At 42.1% G+C, this 22,775-nt stretch overlaps 1 protein-coding gene across 5 annotated transcripts in view; it reads left to right on the forward strand.

The window, feature by feature from the left end:
- The first annotated feature begins 546 nt into the window (after window positions 1-546).
- mthfd1a (methylenetetrahydrofolate dehydrogenase (NADP+ dependent) 1a, methenyltetrahydrofolate cyclohydrolase, formyltetrahydrofolate synthetase) overlaps window positions 547-22,775 on the forward strand; it is a 37,106-nt gene continuing 14,877 nt past the window's right edge. Inside the window, exons 1-22 of one of the 5 annotated variants that reach the window (XM_067417466.1) lie at window positions 547-942; window positions 1,042-1,151; window positions 1,687-1,771; window positions 2,513-2,572; window positions 2,652-2,705; window positions 3,008-3,144; window positions 11,649-11,749; window positions 12,874-13,010; window positions 13,230-13,341; window positions 13,440-13,567; window positions 17,396-17,493; window positions 17,600-17,773; window positions 17,970-18,106; window positions 18,881-18,927; window positions 19,010-19,117; window positions 19,207-19,281; window positions 19,371-19,463; window positions 19,797-19,931; window positions 20,008-20,076; window positions 20,231-20,342; window positions 20,992-21,131; window positions 21,286-21,327. In XM_067417466.1, the coding sequence (XP_067273567.1) occupies window positions 913-942; window positions 1,042-1,151; window positions 1,687-1,771; window positions 2,513-2,572; window positions 2,652-2,705; window positions 3,008-3,144; window positions 11,649-11,749; window positions 12,874-13,010; window positions 13,230-13,341; window positions 13,440-13,567; window positions 17,396-17,493; window positions 17,600-17,773; window positions 17,970-18,106; window positions 18,881-18,927; window positions 19,010-19,117; window positions 19,207-19,281; window positions 19,371-19,463; window positions 19,797-19,931; window positions 20,008-20,076; window positions 20,231-20,342; window positions 20,992-21,131; window positions 21,286-21,327 (2,184 nt within the window). In that variant the 5' untranslated portion in view covers window positions 547-912. Of the gene's footprint in view, window positions 943-1,038; window positions 1,152-1,686; window positions 1,772-1,893; window positions 1,905-2,512; window positions 2,573-2,651; window positions 2,706-3,007; window positions 3,145-11,648; window positions 11,750-12,873; window positions 13,011-13,229; window positions 13,342-13,439; window positions 13,568-17,395; window positions 17,494-17,599; window positions 17,774-17,969; window positions 18,107-18,880; window positions 18,928-19,009; window positions 19,118-19,206; window positions 19,282-19,370; window positions 19,464-19,796; window positions 19,936-20,007; window positions 20,077-20,230; window positions 20,343-20,991; window positions 21,132-21,285; window positions 21,328-22,775 lie in introns of those variants that run through there. The other 4 variants (XM_067417467.1, XM_067417469.1, XM_067417468.1 and 1 more) reach the window with 4 other exon arrangements.

The following is a 22,775-nucleotide window of genomic DNA, read 5'->3' on the forward strand; positions in this document are numbered from 1 at the left end:
GCCCCAGAAATGTATTGAATAAACACCCTCATAATGATTCAATTAGGCTTAGACTAAATGATTGAGTCTACAAACGAAAACTAAAAAATAAATGGTCAAATCTACAGTGGAAATTTCTCAAAGTTGTCATGCAACCGTATCTCGCTAGAGGGCGCGAAAGTTAACAACAACAAACCGTTTCGTTTTCTTTTTGAGTCGAGTTTTCTGTTGTCATTTTCTCTTTCGAACAACGTATGTGAGATATATCATATGTGATATCTTATGTTTTAAATTAATTTATTTTTTACATTTAGCTATACATGGATTAAATAAATCAAACGTACAAAGTGAAAGACACCTATATTATTTTCTAGGCTAATAATTTTCAGCATCAGGGCTGCCTTAACACAAACAAATACTTACACACTGTTAACACAAAAATCAAGTGTTTAGACTTCCCTGCACTCGACTCCTCCCAGACACCGTGTGATTGACAGCTGCTTTGAAGAATTTCGGCTGCTTACAGAGACGTTAGAAGGAGGGACTCATATTTGGAAATCACATGCTGGAGTTCTTTCACAGGCTTTACTCGGAGTCCCAAGAATGCTCCTCTCCCAGCTCAAATGGCCCCTGATTGGCTGCCTGGCTCTGTGCTATGAAACAGCCCACTTCCTTTACAGTCCAGCAGTTGTATTTTAACCTCTTTGGCCCCGTGCAAGCTTTTTCCGCACACCATGTGATTGTTTGATTGAGCTTGTCTAAGCTTTGCAGCCTTGACAGGGCTCCTTTATCAGCTTGCTTCCCCACTCATACGGGAATAGTCTGGAATGCTGCAGCTGGATCCAGTGATAACACTCTGGTTTGGGAGCTGCGCACTGCACAGTTTCCCGTGACTGCAGGAGACGTTTGCAGAAAGCAGAGAGAAAGAACTGGATGTACAGGCTCCGTCAACACACAGGACAGGTGTTAAATATTTGCAGAATTTGCAGCAACTTAAATTTTTTTTCTCCCCCTGTCTATAATGTTTTCCTACTAACTTTGGCACTTTGTTGTGCTCAGTAGCTGGATATGTTTGCTCTCCTCACTGCCTCTGTGCTCCGGCGAGGAGCTTTGAGGTACCGGGGCAGCCAGTGCACCATGGCAACCATTGTGTCCGGAAACAAGACCTCGCAGTAAGTTTTAGTGTGTTTGAGGGGCTCTAGCCTCTTCATATGTTGGAATCAGATAAATCAGGGTGGAAGGGTTTATCTTTTTAAAGGGACCACCTTTTTTGATATAGAAATGTAATGTAATGTTTTAAAATATATTATAGAAAACAGATATTTTAAATTGTAATATTTCTAAATAGGCCTATTACTGTTCTTACTGTATTTTTTAACAAATAAATGTGACCTTCGTGAGCAGCTTCGTGAGACTTTTTTCAAAAACATTTAAACATTTTATTTTTTTTAATTGCAAAGTCTATTGATAATGTAGATTTCTACTAATCAATTAGAAATTAGTAGTATAAATTCTACTTAATACACATTGTGAGAAACGCATTTAGGTAAACTTTAGTTTCTTGACATTGCAGCTTAAAATAGTGTTTTTGTTTAATGTAGATTTAATTTATAATTTGAGCAATAAATTGATCAAACAATAAATAAAAAAATACTACTTTTTAAGAACCTGGTGGTTGATAAAATGCGTTCTTCTCTTTATGTTCAGACAGGTGAAGGAGCGACTGAAGAAGGAGGTAGCAGAGATGAAGACTCAGTTCCCAGGCTTCAGGCCAGGCCTGGTTGTGCTGCAGGTCATTTTGGTCCTCATTATTTTGGCCCATATAATACACCTTGTGGTGATAGCTAGCTGTGTAATTTAATCTCTCTTGATATTCTGACTCATCTTTCTTCTTTTTCTCTCACTCTACTCCAGATGGTCATTTGGTAATGTGCCATTTTCTTCTCTCTCATGGTTGTGGGTGTTGTGTTAAAATAGATAATCTCCCTATGGCTTCATGGTCATGTGTTGATAATTGCAAAAGTGTGCATTGCTGTGCAACGTGAAAGAAAGGTGTGTTAGTTTAAGGTCACTGGGATAAGATAACATTGATATGGCACGTGACTCATGTCTTGATTCATAACAACCTCACTGCTTGTTTTTTGGTAAAAGCATTTGTCCATTACATACAAATAAATAGATTAAAACAAAACTAAAATAAAATGCAATTTTCAGTATCTAAATGTAATAATATATATTATAATGTTTTTGTTTGAATAGTCATATCATTTTCAAATATAAATGGATTACATTTATCTATTCATATCATAAACTATTATAGAATATTAAGCATTATTTTGAAAAAATAAAAATTCTCAGAAATATTTAGATATTACAGCATTGTTTAGTAAAAAATGTTCCACTATTGTGAGGTCATAGATATTTTGACATTAGATCAGTGAGTTGTTTGCTGATTCAGTCTTTCAAGATGCATGTACAAAATTAATTGGCATTATCCTCTGCACACTCTCATGTAGCATGTGGTCTGTTCTAGGTCGGGGACAGAGATGACTCAAACCTCTACATCAGCATGAAGCTCAAGGCAGCTGCTGAGGTTCAGTGACCTAATTTAATAAAGATAAATCATGTTTATCATAAACCTCTCGCTGACACTGTCTCTCTCCCTTACATAGATTGGAATCAATGCAAACCACATTAGACTTCCCGAAACGGCCACAGAAGATGAAGTAAGAGCAACAGGCCTCAAACAATAACAAATGTGTGATTTGCCTCATCTCATTTTCTATCCATTTTCCTTTCATATATGCATGTGGCATTGCTCACAATTCATTATAATGAAAACCAGAGTCATGGGAAGTCTTTTGTTTATATCAACTTTGAACCATGCAGTTCAATCTCATCTGGTTTTGGTCATAGATTGGAATAGATCAATAACATTCTAAACTATTAATAAAATGTAGCACACAGCAAATTAAACTGTTTTATGAGAAAAAGTAGGTTAAAGGCTGATCCCACTGATTTTCTTAAGGTGCTACAAAGCATAGCTGCAGTGAATGAGAACTCAGCGGTTCATGGACTCATCGTACAACTACCTCTTGACTCCATCAACCCAATAAACACCGAGAAAGTGACCAATGCTGTGGCCCCAGAGAAAGATGTTGATGGGTAGGTGAAGTCTGTTTTTTTTTTCTTTCAAGAAAGATACTGTGCAGCTGTCAAATGGACATGCTTGAAGTGTATGTTTGAGGAGCACAGAGAGAGAGAATAGGAGAAAGAGTGGATGTTATTCTTATTAAACTAACTGGAATTGACAGGTAGTGCAAACTGCAGATGTTTTCTTCACAAGCTCAGATGAATTTACACACTTTTCCCCATCATTTGTTCCTGCTAGTTCTATTTTACAGGTCTAATCTCTCTCTTTTGCTCTCTTATCTGTGTTTTTCCATCTAAAGTCAGAGAGCGAAGGTCTTCGTCATAGATGTATGTGAATATTGGTCATTTTTTATTGATTTCAGATGAGTTATCTAAGTAAAAGATTTGAGGGGCAAAATCTGCTCAAATAAGCAATATCCACCTGCAGGCCATTTACACACCCGCAAGGTAGTTTTATCAGCGTCCAGCATAGATCAGTTGTTACCGTATGTTCCTCAAAGTGTTTATTATGAACGTTTACTCAAGAGAACATCTCAGTTACAGTCTACAGCTCTACAAATTTTTGTTAGCGAGGCTAATGCCCAGGCGGAAACCGTCTCGGGTTATGAATATAACCCATGTTCCCTGAGAGGTAACGAGACACTGCGTCATCGTAGATGACACATCGGGGAACGCCCTCGGCGTGACGCTGCTGAGTTCATATCAAAAAAGTCCAATCTTGATTGGTGTTGCGTAATGACGTAACGAGTGACGGCATACCCGGAGGTATAAAGGGACGCCGGCACAAGCAAACGCAGCTTACTGCTATGAAGCGGGCCGCTCTGTAGATAGGCGGGGCTACGAGACGCAGTGTCTCGTTCCCTCTCAGGGAACATGGGTTATATTCATAACCCGAGACGTTCCCTTTATCGAGGGAACTCGCACTGCGTCATCGTAGATGACACATCGGGGAACGAGTACCCACTAGTCCTCGCCTATCTTGCACCCCATGACATGAACCGGAGTGCATAATCAGGGGGCGAGCACCCTAGCGCCTGGCGTCGCCGGGAGGTGCAGACTATAATACCTCACGAAGGTATGCGGTGTGGCCCACCCAGCCGCCTCGCAAATCTCTTGCAGAGAAGCTCCGGAAAGGAGGGCTACCGAGGAGGCCATGCCCCTGGTAGAATGAGCCCTCACGGCTATAGGTGAAGGCAAGTTGCGCACCTGATAGGCCGTGGCTATTGCCTGGACAATCCAGTTACTAATTGTCTGTTTCGCTGCCGGCAGCCCCTTCCTAGGTGGACCAAAGCACACTAACAACTGGTCTGACTTCCTCCACTGGGCAGACCTCTCCAAATAAATCCTCAATGCCCGCACCGGGCAGAGGAGGTGAAGCCTGCCCTCATCTGCCGTCACATGAGGCGGGGGATGAAAAGCCTGGAGAACCACCGACCGTACCGCATTAGACGGTACCTTGGGGACGTATCCCGGGGTTGGCCGCAAGATAGCTTTCACGTTGCCTGGGGCAAACTCCAAGCAATTGGGTGTTACTGCCAATGCCTGAAGGTCCCCCACCCTCCTCAGAGAGGTGATGGCTAAGAGAAAAGCTACCTTAAGCGTGAGGTTCTTGGCCTCAGCCAACTCCAGCGGTTCGAAGGGGGCCTCAACCAACCCTTCGAGAACCACTGCCAGATCCCACGCAGGGATCCTAGAACGAGCCACAGGTCTCATCCTCCGCGCTCCTCGGAGGAACCGTACAACCAGATGGTGCCTCCCCAGAGGTCCTTCACCTAATGGTGCGTGGAAAGCTCCTATCGCTGCCACATACACCTTAAGTGTGGACGGGGTAAGCCCGGCGGAAAACCGATCTTGCAGAAACTCCAGTACTGAAGCCACAGCGCAGTTCACTGGGTCTACTTCACGGTCTCTACACCATATGGAGAACACTCTCCACTTCAAGTTGTACAGCTTCCTGGTGGAAGGAGCCCTGGAGCTGAGTATAGTCTCCACGACACCTGCTGACAGCCCTTCCTCTATGAGCTCTGCCCCCTCAGGGGCCAAGCCCACAGTTCCATAACTCTGGCTGGGGGTGAAATATCGAGCCCCCCGCCTGAGTCAACAGATCCCTCCTCAGAGGAATCTGCCATGGAAGGTCGTCTAGCAGGTCATAATGTCGGAGAACCATACCCTGGTCGGCCACCGGGGTGCTATCAGAAGCAGGCGAATGCCTTCCCGGCGAACCCGCTCCAGAACTCCCGGGAGCAGAGCAATCGGGGGAAATGCGTACAGACGCAGCCTCGGCCACGCCTGTGACATGGCATCCAGGCCCAACGGAGCCGGATGCCTGAGGGAGAACCAAAGTGGACAGTGGGTCGTCTCTCGAGACGCAAACAAATCCACTTCCATTCGGCCAAACCTCTCGCATATGGCCTCCACCACCTCTGGATGGAGACGCCACTCCCCGGGCCTCAGCCCCTGCCTCGACAGGATGTCTGCTCCCTGGTTCTGGTCCCCGGGATATAAACTGCCCTGAGAGAAGACAGTTTCCCGTGGGACCACAGGAGGACCTGATGCGCCAGTCTGTACAGAGGGCGCGATCTCAGACCCCCCTGATGATTTAGATACGATACCACGGCAGTGTTGTCGGATCGTATCAGGACATGGTGGCCGCGAAGGTCCTCGAGAAAACTCCTCAGAGCTTTCCAGACAGCCAGCATCTCTAGGCAGTTGATGTGCCATGAAGCATGCTGGGCTGTCCAAGGACCTCTCGCCCCTCGGCCTTCCATGACCGCGCCCCAACCAGTAAGGGATGCATCTGTTGAAACGGTTTTCCGGCAACACGATGCTCCCAATACTAGCCCCAGGGACAGAAACCAAGGTTTCTTCCATATAACCAGGGAACGAATGCATTTGCGCGTTACCCTGATCATACGAAAGGGATTCCCCTTCGGAGAAAACCCCTTGGTTCTCAGCCACCACTGTAGCGGTCTCATGTGGAGCAGGCCGAGCGGAATCACACTGGACGCTGCTGCCATGAGACCCACCAGTCTCTGGAACTGTTTGACAGTGATGCTGTGGCCCAACCTTATACTTGAGACCTCCGCCCGTATGGTCTCGATACGTGCGGGTGACATGTGTGCCCGCATCGTTACCGAGTCCCACACTATTCCCAGGAACGTAATTCTCTGGGAGGGCGTCAACGTGCTCTTTTTCGCGTTGAGTCTCAACCCCAAACACCTCATGTGTGCTAGAACAGCATCTCGATGCTGAACTGCCATATCGTACGACCTGGCCATGATCAACCAGTCGTCGATATAATTCAGTACCCGGATGCCCTGGAGTCTTAGCGGAGCCAGGGCTGCATCCATGCACTTCGTGAAGGTGCGAGGTGACAAGGCTAGGCCAAAGGGAAGGACCCGATATTGGAACGCTTCGCCCCCGAAAGCGAACCTCAGGAACTTCCTGCGACTGGGAAGGATGGAAATATGGAAGTAAGCGTCCTTTAGATCTATCGTGACGAACCAGTCCTCGAACTGGATCTGACTCACGATAACAGGAATGGTTGGCATCCTGAACCTGTATCTCCTCAGAGACCGATTCAGAAGCCTGAGATCTAATATTGGACGCAACCCCCCATCCTTCTTGGGGACTATGAAGTACCGGCTGTAGAACCCGACCTCCCTTTCTGGCGGGGGGACCCTTTCTATCGCCCCTTTTTCCAGCAGAGAGCGTACTTCCTGCCCCATTACCCCCACCTGCTCGGGACCGACCACTGTCCAGACTATCCCCCCAAATTTCGGGGGGGGAACTCTGAACTGCAGTCTGTATCCCCGTTCTACAGTGCGCAGGGCCCACACAGAGATATTCGGAAGGCATGACCATGCGCCGAGATACTCTGATAAGGGGACCAGCCTCTCGAGGCTGGTCTGGGGTATCAACCGAACCTCTGCCTCGACCCCCTGAAGCGGATAACCGGCAGGGACTAATCGAGGCAGATTTTCGGTGTGTGAACGCAGTCGCTGCTCTGCCGCAGATTTTATATGTGCTGGCCAGAGCCGCGCGCGAACATAGGGAAACGACGTGGTCCGGAGCCCTTTTGACTGCGAGAGCACAACATCGATTTCCCGAGAGCCTCGGGGGGAGAACGACCTCGGTCGCTCTGCCCCGTGGGGGACAGCTCTCAGCGGTCCTGCCGCAGCTAGGACCGCTTGGAAGCCTTCTTGGCCTGAATAACCTCCCTCAGGTCGGTCTTCGGCTTTGAAGACTTCCCGCGAGAGCGTCGCTTCTTCTGCCAAGCTCCCTCAGGAGGGGCACGAGAAGCGACGCTCTGCTTCTGCACCTCACGGTGCGAGGAGCCCTCTGCTGGCCGAGACTGCCCGCTCGAGGCAGCCTTGCTGGAGGAGCCCCAGCGGCGAGGGATGAACTGGCTGAGAGCGGCAGCCTGCTTTTTCACCTCCTGAAACCTCTCGACGACGGTGCTCACAGCGCCGCCGAAAAGGCCAGAAGGCGAAACCGGGGAATCAAGGAGAAAGTGTCTGTCTCTCTCCCTGATCCCCGACAGGTTCAGCCAGAGATGCCTCTCCGCGCACACCAAACCCGCCATGGAGCGGCCGATATCACGGGCCGCTTGTTTGGTGACACGAAGAGACAAATCCGCTGCCTTCCTCAGCTCAGTCACATCCTCCGGAGAGGGACCCTCGCCCTCATCGAGCTCCTTCAGCAAGTCCGCTTGGTAGGCCTGCAGAACCGCAAGAGTGTGCAGGCACCCACCAGCGCGACCAGCCGCACTATATGCCCTCGCCACCAGCTTCGAAGTCTCTCGGCATGGTTTCGAGGGCAATGCCGGGGTCTTCAATGAAGCTGCTGTCTCGGGAGAGAGGTGGCCCGCAAGCGCCTCTTCTACCCTCGGCAGCGCAACATATCCCTTCTCAGACGCTCCCAGCACGTTAGCGAAGTCAAGTGCAGGAGGCGTAGTCAAACGTGCTGAGAAGGGTTTCTCCCACGCCCTGCACAGCTCACTGTGCAGGTCGGGGAAAAACGGCAGACCCCGGCGTGGAGGCTGGGCTCGACGCTTGAAGAAGCGCTCGTCCAGCTTGCTTGGCGGCTGGACGTGCACTTCCTCTTGTGGCCAATCTAAGCTCAGCTTGGCCACAGCGCGAGTCAAGACCTCCACGAGCTCCTCCATAGCCTGCGAGTGGGGTGGCGACTGCCCCACTGCGCCTGCTCCGGTGCTCATTGTCAACGATCCCTCGGAATCGGACAGCATGAGCACCTGATCCTCCGCCTCGCGGGAAGAAGCCGCAGCGCGGGCTTCCACACGTGGCGGAAGATCCTCTGAATCGTCAGAGGAAGAGAGAGATGCCTCAACATTCCCTAATCCCGCTGACAGATCCAGCTGCGAGCCCCACGACCTGCGGCGCCGCTCTGCCTCGGCAACAGCGGGCCCAGAACCGCGAGGCTCGCGAGGCTGACCGGCCTCGTCAAAGACCGCCAGCCGCGAGCGCAGTACTCTCAGCGGCAGCTTATCACATTCGCCGCAAGCCGCTCCCTCGAGAGCGGCCCGGGCGTGCTGCACGCCGAGACACTGCACACAGAGCTGGTGTGTGTCCGTGCCCGAAATAAAGCGCGGACAGGGAGGCACACACCGTCTGAACTGCTCGCTCGCCATATCTAATGATATAATAAGCCCTACGGGACAAACAACACCAAATAGACAGACAGAACACAGAGCGCGACCGCTGAAAGCAGGAAGCTGCGTTTGCTTGTGCCGGCGTCCCTTTATACCTCCAGGTATGCCGTCACTCGTTACGTCATTACGCAACACCAATCAAGATTGGACTTTTTTGATATGAACTCAGCAGCGTCACGCCGAGGGCGTTCCCCGATGTGTCATCTACGATGACGCAGTGCGAGTTCCCTCGATAAAGGGAACACACTTCTGGTTGAGTGTGCCTTCACCCTAGAGGACATGGCAGGCATTGACCCTTGTATGCCAAGACTATGGCATCCACTATCCAGTAAGACAACCTCTGCCTGGAAAGAGCTTCCATTCTGCTGCCCTCTGTAACCGACAAAGAGCTGGTCTGAGGTAGGGATGGGCGATAAAACGAAAACGATAATTATCACGATATAATTTTGGATAAAACGATAAAAGCAGTTCCATAATTCACGATATAATGCTTACAAGCTATGCGTAATGCTGCGCATGCGTATTATACACCGGACTTCCGGGCTGGGCCGCATTAATGCACGGGCTTACCTGGGCTTAAGCCCAGGGCCCCGGGCTGGGGGAGGGCCCCGATTATGCCGGAAAATATTGTAACCGGATTTTATAATATGTTGGCTGTCCCTTTAAAATTACGCTTTATCGCGTTGAATGTAGGCTACATGCGGGCTTTGCAAGTCCTGCTCGAGAAATGTCAGTCAAACCCTCTCAGTCAATGAACCCTGCAATCAACAGTCACAGTTGGAGCTTAGAGCTCAAAAAATCAACCCTGACCCTACTGAGCCCCTTATTTTGTCTGATCCCGGCCCTGCCCGACACATTAACTGTAATTATGAACCCGATTTAAACCCGACCAATTTTCAATACAAGGGTGTTCTGACGAGAAGGAATAAGCGTATAACCTGTAATAAGCGAAGTGGACGGGTGTAACTCCGCTCAATAATTCGCAATAATCATGAACCCTCACCGGTAAAATTATGTTCGCTCAAAAGACGTATGTGAAAACTGGTGACACTTCTGTTAGATTCCGAGAGAAGCGCACCTTTGAATGTCACGCGAAAATGTGGCGCTTTCAGCCGCGCTGTAGGCTATATCACTTCAAATAAAGCACAAAAGAAACTACCAACATGCAAAATCGTAGTATTTCAGTAATCTGTTAAGGCATAAAATAATAAAACGAAACTTGTTTAAAGTTGCATCAAAACTGTGCTAAAATATTCTGCCATGTAATATAGAAATGTAGCCTAAGGCATAAGCTGATAATATGATTTTTTTTAATGTTTAAAATAAATGTGAACACTGTGCATTTATACTGAAATATAGGCGCTTATTTTGCTTTAACTTGTAAAGTAGCCTATACAAACAACAATGTATAATATTTAAATGCATCAAATAAAATGTTGACTTTTGTCCTTATTATATCATTTAAATAAATTCATATGGGATTCAATAGAGAACACACTTTTTTCTTTTACTGAGTTTAATTTTTGACAGAACTGATGCAATTATTTATTTTGACAACTAATATAGAAAGTCTTTACTTTACTAACATTCAGTCTTTACTTTCTCAGTTGCAAGGTTTAGAAACAGTCCTTACAGACTAACTCAGAACTGTTGAAGAGTTAATTGATTAAATAAAATTCAAAGAAGATTGAATAATTTAATAATTGTAGTTATCTGCATGTCTCATCCATGAAAGATGCAACAATGGAGAACAAGCTATTGGGTTTTTGAGAACCAGAACCAAGCTGACTGAGCAAGTTAAACTTTATCTATAATGTAAGCCCCTTGCCTGGAGGTGGGGAATAACACTAAGAAATTGTCAAATTCACTCAGTATTCCATGATCTAATTCACTATACTATCTCAATTACAATTAAATACAAATGAACTATATTTATTTGTGTTGTAGTCACTAAAACAGTCCAGCATATAATAGTCAAACTAATTTTTATGTTGAAATAACAAAGATTTCTGTTCCACCGCAGAATGGTTGCTTGCCCCTGTCCGGCCACCCTATAAAAAAAAAATCCTGGCTCCGCCACTGTGTGACAGCAATGTCTCATAATATAAAAGTAGTGCACAAAACAGAAAAACAGCGCAAGATAAAGTAGAACGTCAGAACAGTGACGGTGAAGGGGAAAAGGAATCACCACCATGTATGGGTAGGTTGTGATAAAGCAGGCTTGCAGCAGTAGCTATAGATATGATAGTCTATCAAAATAATTAACTCCTTTTCAAAAAATAAAAAAAATAAAAAAACACCACATAGACATATACATAAAATTAAAAACTCGATTTTCACCACAGGGGGTTTTAATTTCTTGGTGAGGGAGGAAATGTGATGTAGTTAGACTAAAATCTTCAAAACTGTTTGTCAAGATTATGTTTCAATAATATAGCTCAAATCAATAATACAAGCTCACAAAAATAGTACCGTAAATTTAGCTTTTTTATTACTCAAATCCACACTGTAAAATACTGTATTCTTTATACTGATGCAGCAAATACTTATGCCAGCTCAAGATACATTTTCAGAAGATCTGTTGGTGCCAATAGCCCAGTGATAAGTGTGTCAATATATAGCAAAACTGCCCCTTCAACGACCCGATTTCGATTCCCAGCTCAAGGTCTTTTGTCGATCCTGTTCCAGTCTCTGTCCACCCATGCTTTTTCTGTCAAAATTTCTACTGTCCTATCCAATAAAGGCACCAAAAAAAATTCAGGAGATCTTCTCTAATGCATGGTATATTTAAAAACAAACCATCGACAGAACATTGTAACTGTATAATGTTTGATTTGTCTACCAGCTTGACCAGTATAAATGCGGGGAAGCTGTCTCGTGGAGACCTGGGCGACTGTTTCATCCCTTGCACTCCTAATGGCTGTATGGAGCTAATAAGTCAGACCGGTGGGTGGAAATCTTGTGAACCTCTACCCATGAGCTCTATCTTTCATCAGTCAGAATTATAGAATGATCGTCTAAGGGGCCTTCATACTACAGCACAATCAGTATGTGCAGTGTCATTGGATAGGTGTGAAGTCATATACAGTATATGTATATATATATATATATATATATATATATATGTATATATATATATATATATATATATACACACACACACAGACACACACACACACATAGCAATGCCGTCTGATGACTGGGTGGTGAAATGAGCTGTCACCCTAAGGAAAGGAAAGAAGGATCCAGAACAATCTTTTTTCGTTTTCTTTATGCAACTCAAAGGTGAGTCAGAAAGGAGATGAACCCAGTGTGCATCCTCATTATCTACTACCTACATGGACAGTATCTCTTATAAGCTTAGAAAAACACCAAAATATTTGGTAAAATACTCCATTTTAATTATACAGGTCTTTTTTTTTTTTTTTGATATTTTGCAGTCTTTCATGAAATACACCACTGTTCAAAAGTTTGGGGTCAGTAAAATGTAGTAACATTTTTAAAAGAAGAGTCCAATCTTCAACGAGGCTGCATTTATTTGATTAAAATACTATAAACACACTTATGTTGTGAAATATTATTACAAATTAAAATAGCTGATTTCTATTTGGATATATTTTGAAGTGTAATTTATTCCTGTGATGGCTACGAATTTTTTGCATCATTACCCCAGTCTTCAGTGTCACATGATCCTTCAGAAACCTCTCTAATATGCTTATTTGCCGCTTAAGAAACATTTTTTAATTAGAATCAATGTTGAAAACAGTTGTGCTGCGTCTTTGCTGTCTTTTAATATCTGAAAAACGTATAAAACTCAAACCTTTGAATGGTAGTGTACATTTTTATGTGCAATCAATATCTATTGATAATTAATCATTAATCATTGACCATCTTGTCTTTTTTTAACGCTAAACTCATTGCAATGCATTCTGCCTTTTCCACAAAGGTAATATGTTGCTGCTTTACAATTTGACTCAAACAAGGTTAATAAGATAAGAGCTTTTAGAATATTCAGAAAATGCTGCCTCTCTACTAGGCAGCTCACTAGCAAGTGTGATTCATGTTTGCAGGTGTGAGTGTGATGGGAAAGAATGCTGTCGTGATCGGCCGCAGTAAGATCGTTGGAGCTCCAATGCACGATCTGCTCTTATGGAACCACGCCACAGTGACCACCTGTCATTCAAAGACCCTCGATCTTGCTGAACAGGTCGGTTTCATCTGCTTCTCTCTCCCATTACATTCTAGATCATCTAGATTTTACAACAAAGAAGAGCTCATGACTCTGATCTTTAAAAAAGCGCAAGATATAGTTATTGTTTGCTTTATCGCTGTTGAGTACAGTCCTTGACCTGGTGTGCAGTTTGGCATGATGAATGGAGTGCTGGAGTGAATGCAGGAGTAACATTCTGTGCCTTGTTTTCTTTAGGTGGGCAGAGCAGATATCTTGGTTGTGGGTGCTGGCAGAGCTGAGATGGTGAAAGGAGAGTGGGTGAAGGAGGGGGCGGTGGTCATCGACTGCGGTATCAATCATATACCAGGTCTCTCTGTTTGACTGAATCTACTTGTTTGAAGCAGTTATGGGATATTAAATAGCTGCTGGATTTAGATCACCTGTTTACCTTTAATTTGCACACAGACAGCAGTAAAGCCAGTGGGAAACGAGTGGTGGGGGATGTGCACTACCCCTCAGCTAAAGAGCGAGCTGGATACATCACCCCAGTGCCTGGTGGAGTCGGACCCATGACTGTAGCTATGCTGATGAAGGTATCATTTCAGGAACAAATGGCTCTGTTTGACTTCTTTGTAAGGTGTGCAGCATTTTGTGCCAACAACAATTTCTACAGGCCAATGAGTGCAGTAAGATGTATGCCTACTCTGCATTTCCCCAAACAAAAGCAAAGACTGGAGAACTTTTTAGAGAGAGTATTTACTGCATTTAGCTGAGTAATGTAACTTTAAGGAATCGCGAAGTCTGTGAATATTTAAAGGTGCCCTAGAATGAGTTAAAACAATATGTTAAATTGTTCTCTGATATCTACATAGAGGATATGTGGTTTATTTGTCCAGATACAGATCAGTTTTACAGATCCATTACAACCCTATAAATTGTCCCTAGGATGTAATGCTCTTATTTTGCCTTGTTTGGAAGAGTCATTAATATTAAAATTAGAGCTCTGATCTGATTGGCTTATTTCAGCAGCTCACAGCAATTCAGTTGTTCAGCAAAGCGGCCCGTGAGTCCTGACCGTCCTGACAGAACACAGACCGACTGAATGACACTTTAAGCAGAACATCTCAAATGAAGATTACTGAAATGCAGCCTTCTTGTTTATTGGTGTTTTCAGATCACTGCGTGTGAGAGAGAGAGAGCTTGCATATGGTTGCCAGATTGTACATGTTTAAAACATGTTTATAAACATTGAAAATACCAGATAGTATACGTGTTCTTTTCACAGAAAAGCTCTGTTTGGGGGATTTTAATTACTGAAATCTGTTAACCGCACGAACGCTATTCATTCCCTCAGACAAAACCAAAACCAGTGATTTTAGACTCGTCTTTTTTCGTCAACAATATTGCATGTTTATATAACGCTAGTCACAATGTAGGCTACGCAGTGACTGTGATGTACTCTGAAATACAAGCATGCAAAAACATCATACTGAAGTTCTCAAAAATATAAATATATTTTTTTACAAAATGAATCGCTTTAACTTATATGGTGGAAAAGGTGACATTTGTTTGAAGGATTGAGTGAACGATCTGTAAGCAATGTATCTACGGTTGTATTTTGTAATACAAAATAATATTAACCTTTGTCATTAGACACACTATTTAATTTTGTATGGTAGAAATTTGGTGTGTCCTGTTGTTACTGTACTAGCATCTTGCGTTATCTAGACAATGCTTCTCTTTAAGAAATTTTCAATTTAATCAGAAATTGTTTAAACAGCTAGTCAATAAGTGGATAAAATCGCTACTTACTGCTTGCACGAATACAGTTGTAATTGCCACTTTCTTTAGTTTAAGACGCTGAGCGAAGTTTGCTTGAAATAGGCCGAACAAACTAACAATCTTGAATAAAATTGTTGCGGTATCCGATTATAAACATTAACCATAGCTGTTGACATTTTTTATCTGTGGGGAGGATATGTAAAGTCCTCACGTCTCCTACACGGCCTGGAACATGACGTGTGTCCATGAGAGCTGACGTTTCTGCTATCCTCGCGTGAAGCTTGTTTACCTGCAGTCCTGATGATTTGGCTCCGTCAGTTCTGCTCTATGTTTTGACAGATGCAAATGTTGGGGGCATGCATATAAATGATCCCCAACGATTGCGTCACGGTTGGCGTTATGTTGAGAATCACTTATTTTTCCGTGGTGTTTTAGTGGAAAGTTTGAACTGCTTTCCTTTAATAAACTTTTCGTAAAGTACTGAACAATATTATTTGTCACAACTTAAAGGGATAGTTCACCCAAATATAAAACTATGATGTTTATCTGCTTACCTCCAGGGCATCCAATATATTTGTGTGTTTGTTACACATAGATATATAGATATACGAAACCATATTAAACCCTGTGGCTCGTGGCAACACATTGATGTCTTCCGATTAGTATTTGTGCAATTTTTTTTTACCTCATATCAGACGAATCTCATCTAGTATTCCCAATGCCCAATTTCCCAAATTACTTCCGTCGAAGAAGGTCAAAAACCCGGTGCGATCATAGATATATATATATATATAGATACCCCATTAATGCCTGCGCGGATGGCGTGGATCATTTGAATGAGGCTATCTATGTAAATATTTCTATGATATGGTTTTTGACCTTACTTGACAGAAGTAATGTCATTGGGAATACTAGATGAGATTCATCTGATATGAGGTAGAAAAAAAAACGAAAACAAATACTGTTCGGTTTCTTCGAAAACCGATCGTTCCGTGTCTTAAGACATCAATGTGTCGCCATGAGCCACAGGGTTTAATATCGATTTGTATGTCTGTGTGTTTTTTACTCTCATAGTGACTCTCATAGAAAAAGGCCCCATTGACATGCATTTTACGAGCAACAGTTGGAGTTCAAAATCTTTATTTGTGTTCTGCTGAAGAAACAAACACATCTACATCTTGGACCTGGGTGTCCGCAGATAAACATCCATTTAAAAGTTTATATAAGTCAGGCCAGTGAGAAAACAGTGATGTCATCGTCCAGCTCCGTTCAGTTCTCATACAATGGTGTCAATGCAGATGGATCAGTACTATTGTTTAATATTCACTGTCCCCAGTAACAAGCCAAAAGAGACAGATGTGATGGTGACAAAGAACCAAAACTCCATCAGGTGACAGAATGGAGAAAAAAACCTTGGAAGAAACCAGGCTTAGTCAGGCTGCCAGTTCTTCTCTGGCCAATGATCGAACAGTGCATGATTATGATTCAGGCAGCATTACAGGTCAGAAGTCAGATTAGATTGGAACATTCAGAATATTTGTCCAGTTCCATCTGGTTGAAGATTGGAGTCATCACGCCGGAGATGGGCTCGTTGAGGATCAGTTCCTCTGATTGCTGTTTCGATGACGCCGTCACAGTGCAGAGTCTAGTTGACACGTTCTCTTCAGACACTTCAGCGATGCATTGTGGTCATGTCTAAGTGTAAGTCCATTGTCTGATCTGGATACGGCTGACAACAGTAAACTTCAGGATAAACAGAGAGACTAAATTTATAGCATAGATGCCATTTTTCTTATGATGTAAACGGATCACGGATGTGATCAGGTGTTATGGGAAGTGTTCCTGGTTCTGGCTGACTGGCTGTTATGCAGCATAACAATCATGATTTGAATAATTGAAATTGATAATGTTCTTTGTGTGTATGCCATAGGAAAGAGGTGTGTTTTTAGTCTAGATTTAAACTGAAAGAGTGTGTCTGCTTCCTGAACAATGCAATGAAGACTGTTCCGGAGTTTAGGTGCTAAACAGGAAAAATGATCAACCGCCAGCAGTTGATTTTTATATTCTAGGTATTATCAACTGGACAGAATTTTTAGACCGCAATAGACTTGAAAGACTACAATTATTTAAGAGCTTGCTCAAGTTATAGTTGATACTTACAGAGTCTCTAGGGGACATGGTGGTTGAAAAAAATATGATATGGAAAGAAAAATTAATAAGTCACTGCTTTTCCGCTCACATACATATTTTTTGCATTCCCCGAGAAACTGAACTCACAACACCTTTGCATTCCCCACAAAAACTCCTGTTCACTCACAAAACTAAAAGTTTCTCAGGGAACGCAAAACATTTACAAGAGAACGCAAAAGCATTGCCAAAAAAATGTCCCCGCCATCTCATAATTCTCATAATCTTCTTCACCATGTCCGGTGAGGGGCTCCGTAGATACTGTGTTAGAGATTGGTTGTTATTCAAATTTTGGCCAATAGAAATAAGCTTATAATTATTTTTTTAAATATGGCTTGGTGAGTTTAATATTGACTAATTTCCTAATTCAAATATATTTTTAAATCTTATATTGTCCAATAACTAATATTATTTGATTTTACAAATGCTAATGTTATTCTCATTTGGATCAGAATACAGTTGAAAGTGCAAAGCGGTTTCTTCAGACACACACTCCAGGGAAGTGGAACATACTGTACACAAAGAAAAAACCCCAAGAGCCTCAGCAGAGGTATTGTCGTGGCTTGCTTGCTATTATAAAGATTGTTTAATTTAAGCATATTCTATGATGTGCATCATGACTTGCTGACCCATGTGATGCGTGTTGCATTTCCTAGTGATGCAACAATCTCATATTCATGCCAAAGCAAACCAGTCGGTCAGCTTGCAAGGGAGGTGGGCCTGTTTTCTGAAGAAGTGGAGCCATATGGCAGAAGTAGGGCTAAGATACGGCTGGATGTTCTGAAACGCATGGACAAACAGCCCGATGGGAAATATGTGGTTGTCACTGGGTAAGATGAATCTTGAAATATAATTATGTACATTAGCATAATCTTTTATATTTCCACAAGCACCAAATGCACTTGCAACACTCCATTAAGCCTGGTGCACACAATACATTCACATCCAGCTTAAGCTCTGAGCATTTTGCCAAACAAACTAAATGCATTGCTTTCAAAGTCAGTCCATTCTGTGTACTGTGGCCAGAATTACTTCTACTCCATTGGGCGAAGGAAAGCGCACCACCACTCTCGGACTGGCTCAGGCTTTAGGGGCTCACCTGAATATCAACACTTTTGCTTGTGTGCAAGAACCTTCCCCAGAATCCTGTTTTGGTGCTAGGGGTGAGGGACAAACATTCTTTTTTCCAAGTTTCCAAGATGATTACTGTAGAAGCTCATTTCCGCCACACAAGAAAAATAAAATCATGCTTTGGTAAATCATAGTTATGAGATATAAGGTGATGATGTGAATAATGTGAATAAAAAGTGCAATGTGATTACAATCTCTCATAATGAATTTCATACTGAATTTACATTTTGAATTTATGAAATGAAAAATGATTACTATGGCATAAATCGAAATGTTGAAATTATGAAATACTTTGTCATAATGAGATAAAAAGTTTAAATTATGATACTATGGAATACATGTTTGTTTATTAAACAGTTTAATGTTGACTTTTTATGTTATAGTTTTTACGTATCTAATAATTTTGAGACATCATAATTATGACAAAAAGTTGAAATTGAGATAAAGTTAGAATTATTAAAAAAGCTGATGAGTCATACAAAGTTGAAAATATGAAATATAAAGTCAACTTTGACACAAGTTGAACTTGATTAAATAAAACTAAAAGTTATAATTATGACATTAAATTATCACTTCATATCTCACAATTGCAAATTGATTTAAAACATTTGTGGACTTATTTCTCTTTTTTTGCTATGCAATTAATATCTCACAGTGTGGCTTACTACTACGAATTTACAGAATTCACAGAATTCTTATTTTCTGAATTTACAGAATTCACAATTATCTATTTTAATTTTGTCTGACAAAAAAAGAAAGAAAAGAAAAGTGGATTACGCTATTTTTGGGTTGTTTTTTGTTCACAGGGCTTGCTGTTGGAGGTGGATACTCTCAGATTATCCCATTGGAGGAGGTATGTAGAGTTTCCCTTGTACCGATCCAATAGCATATTTCATCAAATGGAACGTGAATATCTTCCAACACATTGATGCCAGGTCAGCCTCCAGCCTTCAGGCCAGAATGAGCTCATCTCTGCTGCCAGTAGAGTGGTGATGAACACTATTAAAGCACATGCCCACTATGAGACCAAGCTTTCTGAGAAGGTCAGGTTTGCGTTTAATATATGTGTGTTTATACTCTTGTGTTTGTATGGCTTGTATTTGGTATGATCTTGTATGCTTGTGTCTTACAGGCTTTGTTTGACTTATTGGTTCCTCTCAGGGAGGGTCAAAGGTCTGTCTCCCTAGCCCAGCTCAACCGGCTGAAGGTAAGTCATGGAAAACACAGTCAAATAATAATTTCAAAACCACTACAGAGTTATGATGACACGGTTACTGTGTCCTTTATTCTCTGTAGAAACTGGAAATTGAGAAATTGGACCCCTTGACCCTCACAGGGACCGAGATAAGACATTTTGTCCGATTGGACATTGACCCAGAAACTATAACAGTATGTATCAGTATCACAATTATTATTTTGTCACTATATTTGACCTGGTGCCTTTCTTGATGGTTTAATTCATGTAATTATTTTGTTCTGGAATTTACAGTTTATTTCCATACAAAAATCAGAATCAGAATCAGAAAGAGCTTTATTGCCAAGTGTGCCTTTCACACACAAGGAATTTTGTTTGGTGCTGAAGCTTCCAGTGCACATAATGATACAACAATGATACTTTGTATTTTTAACAATAACAATACTTATGTATTTTTAAATAAAATGGTATGCAAGGTTTTTTTGGAGGGTGATTTTGTTTACTTGAAGTGTGTCTGTGCTGTTCAGGATTCTGGCTCTTTGAAAAACGAAATCATGGCTATACTGTCACTCAGCAGCAGTGAGGAGGAGATGCAGCAAAGGCTGGCCAACATAGTAGTGGCTACAAACAAATCTGGAGATCCTGTCACCACAGAGGATTTAGTCAGTATGTGTGTTCACATGTTTGTGTGTGTCTTTATATTTGTGTGATCTAATGTACACAACTTTGTCATCACAGAATGTCAGTGGTCCATTGGTCTTGCTATTGAAAGATGCCCTTAAACCTGTCTTGATGCAAACTGTAGAGGTAAGGTTTAATAGGGCAGAATGTTGCGTGACCGCCGAAAATGTCATTTTCATTTTTCAGAATAAATATTTTAAAATTGTTACACATAGAATCATTCTTATTTATTTCAGCTCTGTCAGATTCTGTTTCAGCACATCTCAGTCTTTCTCTGTAGGGTACACCGGTGTTTCTTCACACCAGCCCATTAGTTGACATTGCCCAAGGCAGTGCTTCCATTCTGGCAGACAAAATGGCTTTAAAAATGGTCGGATCCAAAGGATTTGTAGGTGAAGAAGAAATACACTTGTTGTTTTACATAAAAAATGATTAATTAAAAAGTTTCTTATACTTAAATGCTGTGCAATTATATTAGAAAAAATACTGCACAAATATACTACCATTCAAACTTTTTTTTTTTAAACTCAATAAGGACACATTAAATTTATCAAAAGTGACAGAAAATACATTTATAATGTTACAAAAGATTGCGGTTCAATTTTTTATTCAACAAATAATCCTTAAAAAACATCACATTTGTTTTCCACAGAAATCTTAAAAAGCACAACTGTTTTCAATATTGGTAACAATAATAAAGTTTTGAGCTCCAAATCATCATTAGACTGAATTTGAAGGATCTCTGAAACTGGAGTAATAGCTTCAAAATTCAGCTTTGCCATCACCAAAATAAATTCAACTTTAAAATATAATTTAAAATTGGAAAATTGGAAAACAGTTAAATTGTAATAATATTTCACAATATCACAGTTATTTTTGATTAAATAAATGCAGACTAGTAAGAATAAGAGACCTCTTTCAACAGTAGTGTAAAATGATTCGCACGGTCTAGGTTTCTGGAATTGATATAGCAAACAGAAATAAAACTGGCACAATATCTAAATCATAAAATCATCTAAAGTTACTTTCCTGTCTTTTCAGTTACTGAGTCTGGTCATGGGGCTGACATTGGCTTGGAGAATTTCTTCAACATTAAATGCCGCTACTCGGGCCTGCAGCCAAATGTGGTAGTGATGGTGGCCACTCTTCGTACCTTGAAGATGCATGGCGGTGCCCCCCCTGTGAGTCAGATCCACAAATCTATAGATAGATTTCCATTTTAGGATTCACTTGAACAATAACACATCAACTGTTTATTAAAGGATCAATCTTGTGCTTGTGACAGAGGCAATAGCTCACATTGTGCTTTATGCTTCTATTCATTCTTGTTTATAGGTTCAAGCAGGTTTGCCCCTTCCAAAAGAGTATTCACAAGAGGTAGTACAATCTTTCAGCTGCCACTTTTTGACATATTTTTAATCTCTTAATATTTTAAATATGTTTATAACCTATAACTTACTGACAAGTGGTGTAACGGTCAAATGTTGATGATTGTCAGTCAGCTGTATATGGAAGCTTTTTTCCACCACAGAAAAAAACATTTTAAAAGATAATGCGACTTTTATCTCACAATTGTAATTACATCTCGAAATTTTGATATTCTCCTTATAACGGAGTGTCTATTTACACCAAGTGCAAATAGCATGACTTGTTGGCAAGTTCTATTTACATTAGCTCTGCCAAACAATGCCTGGTTGGGCCACACGAGATTGAAAAGACACGCATGTTATGTCTTCAGCTAATGGATCTATGTTTTGATGCGATCGACCCGGGTTCGAATCCGCCTTTTGCCGAGCTCGCTCTTCTCCCATCTCCCATTACATCAATGACATGACATGTATTTTTTGAGTCAGAATTCATTATTTTCCTAAAAAGAATATTAATAAATACATGTCATATGTCAAATAGATCTACAATATTTTCTTCATAAGAAACCCTTTAAAAAGTTTTTGAGTCTTGGTATTTGAAAGACCAAAAATGTCAGGTTGTGCGACCGTCCGAACATACAAGCAGAAAACAAAACTGCAATAAAAAAAATTCTCAGTAAAATTCTTAATCAAATAGTTTGGCATGATTATATGTTAAATTCCTAAATTCAGGTGGTGCGGCCAGCAAATTTACATTTAATAGTATCAATTCCCACTGCAATTGCAAAATGAAGTAAGAAATACAGGTCCTTCTCAAAAAATTTGCATATTGTGATAAAGTTCAGTGCTTCAATGCTTCAATGCGGTGTGGCATGGAGGCAATCAGCCTGTGGCACTGCTGAGATGTTATGGAGGCCCAGGATGCTTCGATAGCGGCCTGCGTCTCTCAACTTTCTCTTCACAATATCCCACAGATTCTCTATGGGGTTCAGGTCAGGAGAGTTGGCAGGCTAATTGAGCACAGTAATACCATTGTCAGTAAACCATTTACCAGTGGTTTTGGCACTGTGAGCAGGTGCCAGGTTGTGCTGAAAAACGAAATCTTCCTCTCCATAAAGCTTTTCAGCAGATGGTGGCATGAAGTGCTTCAAAATCTCCTGATAGCTAGCTGCATTGACCCTGCCCTTGATAAAACACAGTGGACCAACACCAGCAGCTGACATGGCACCCCAGACCATCACTGACTGTGGGTACTTGACACTGGACTTCAGGCATTTTGGTATTTCCTTCTCCCCAGTCTTCCTTCAGACTCTGGCACCTTGATTTCCGAATGACATGCCAAATTTGCTTTTATCCGAAAAAAGTACTTTGGACCACTGAGCAACAGTCCAGTGCTGCTACTCTGTAGACCAAAAGTGGCTTGACCTGGGGAATGCGGCACCCTTTAGCCCATTTCCT

Source organism: Pseudorasbora parva, chromosome 15, assembly GCF_024679245.1.
Source record: "Pseudorasbora parva isolate DD20220531a chromosome 15, ASM2467924v1, whole genome shotgun sequence".
In the NCBI taxonomy this organism is placed as follows: domain Eukaryota; kingdom Metazoa; phylum Chordata; class Actinopteri; order Cypriniformes; family Gobionidae; genus Pseudorasbora; species Pseudorasbora parva.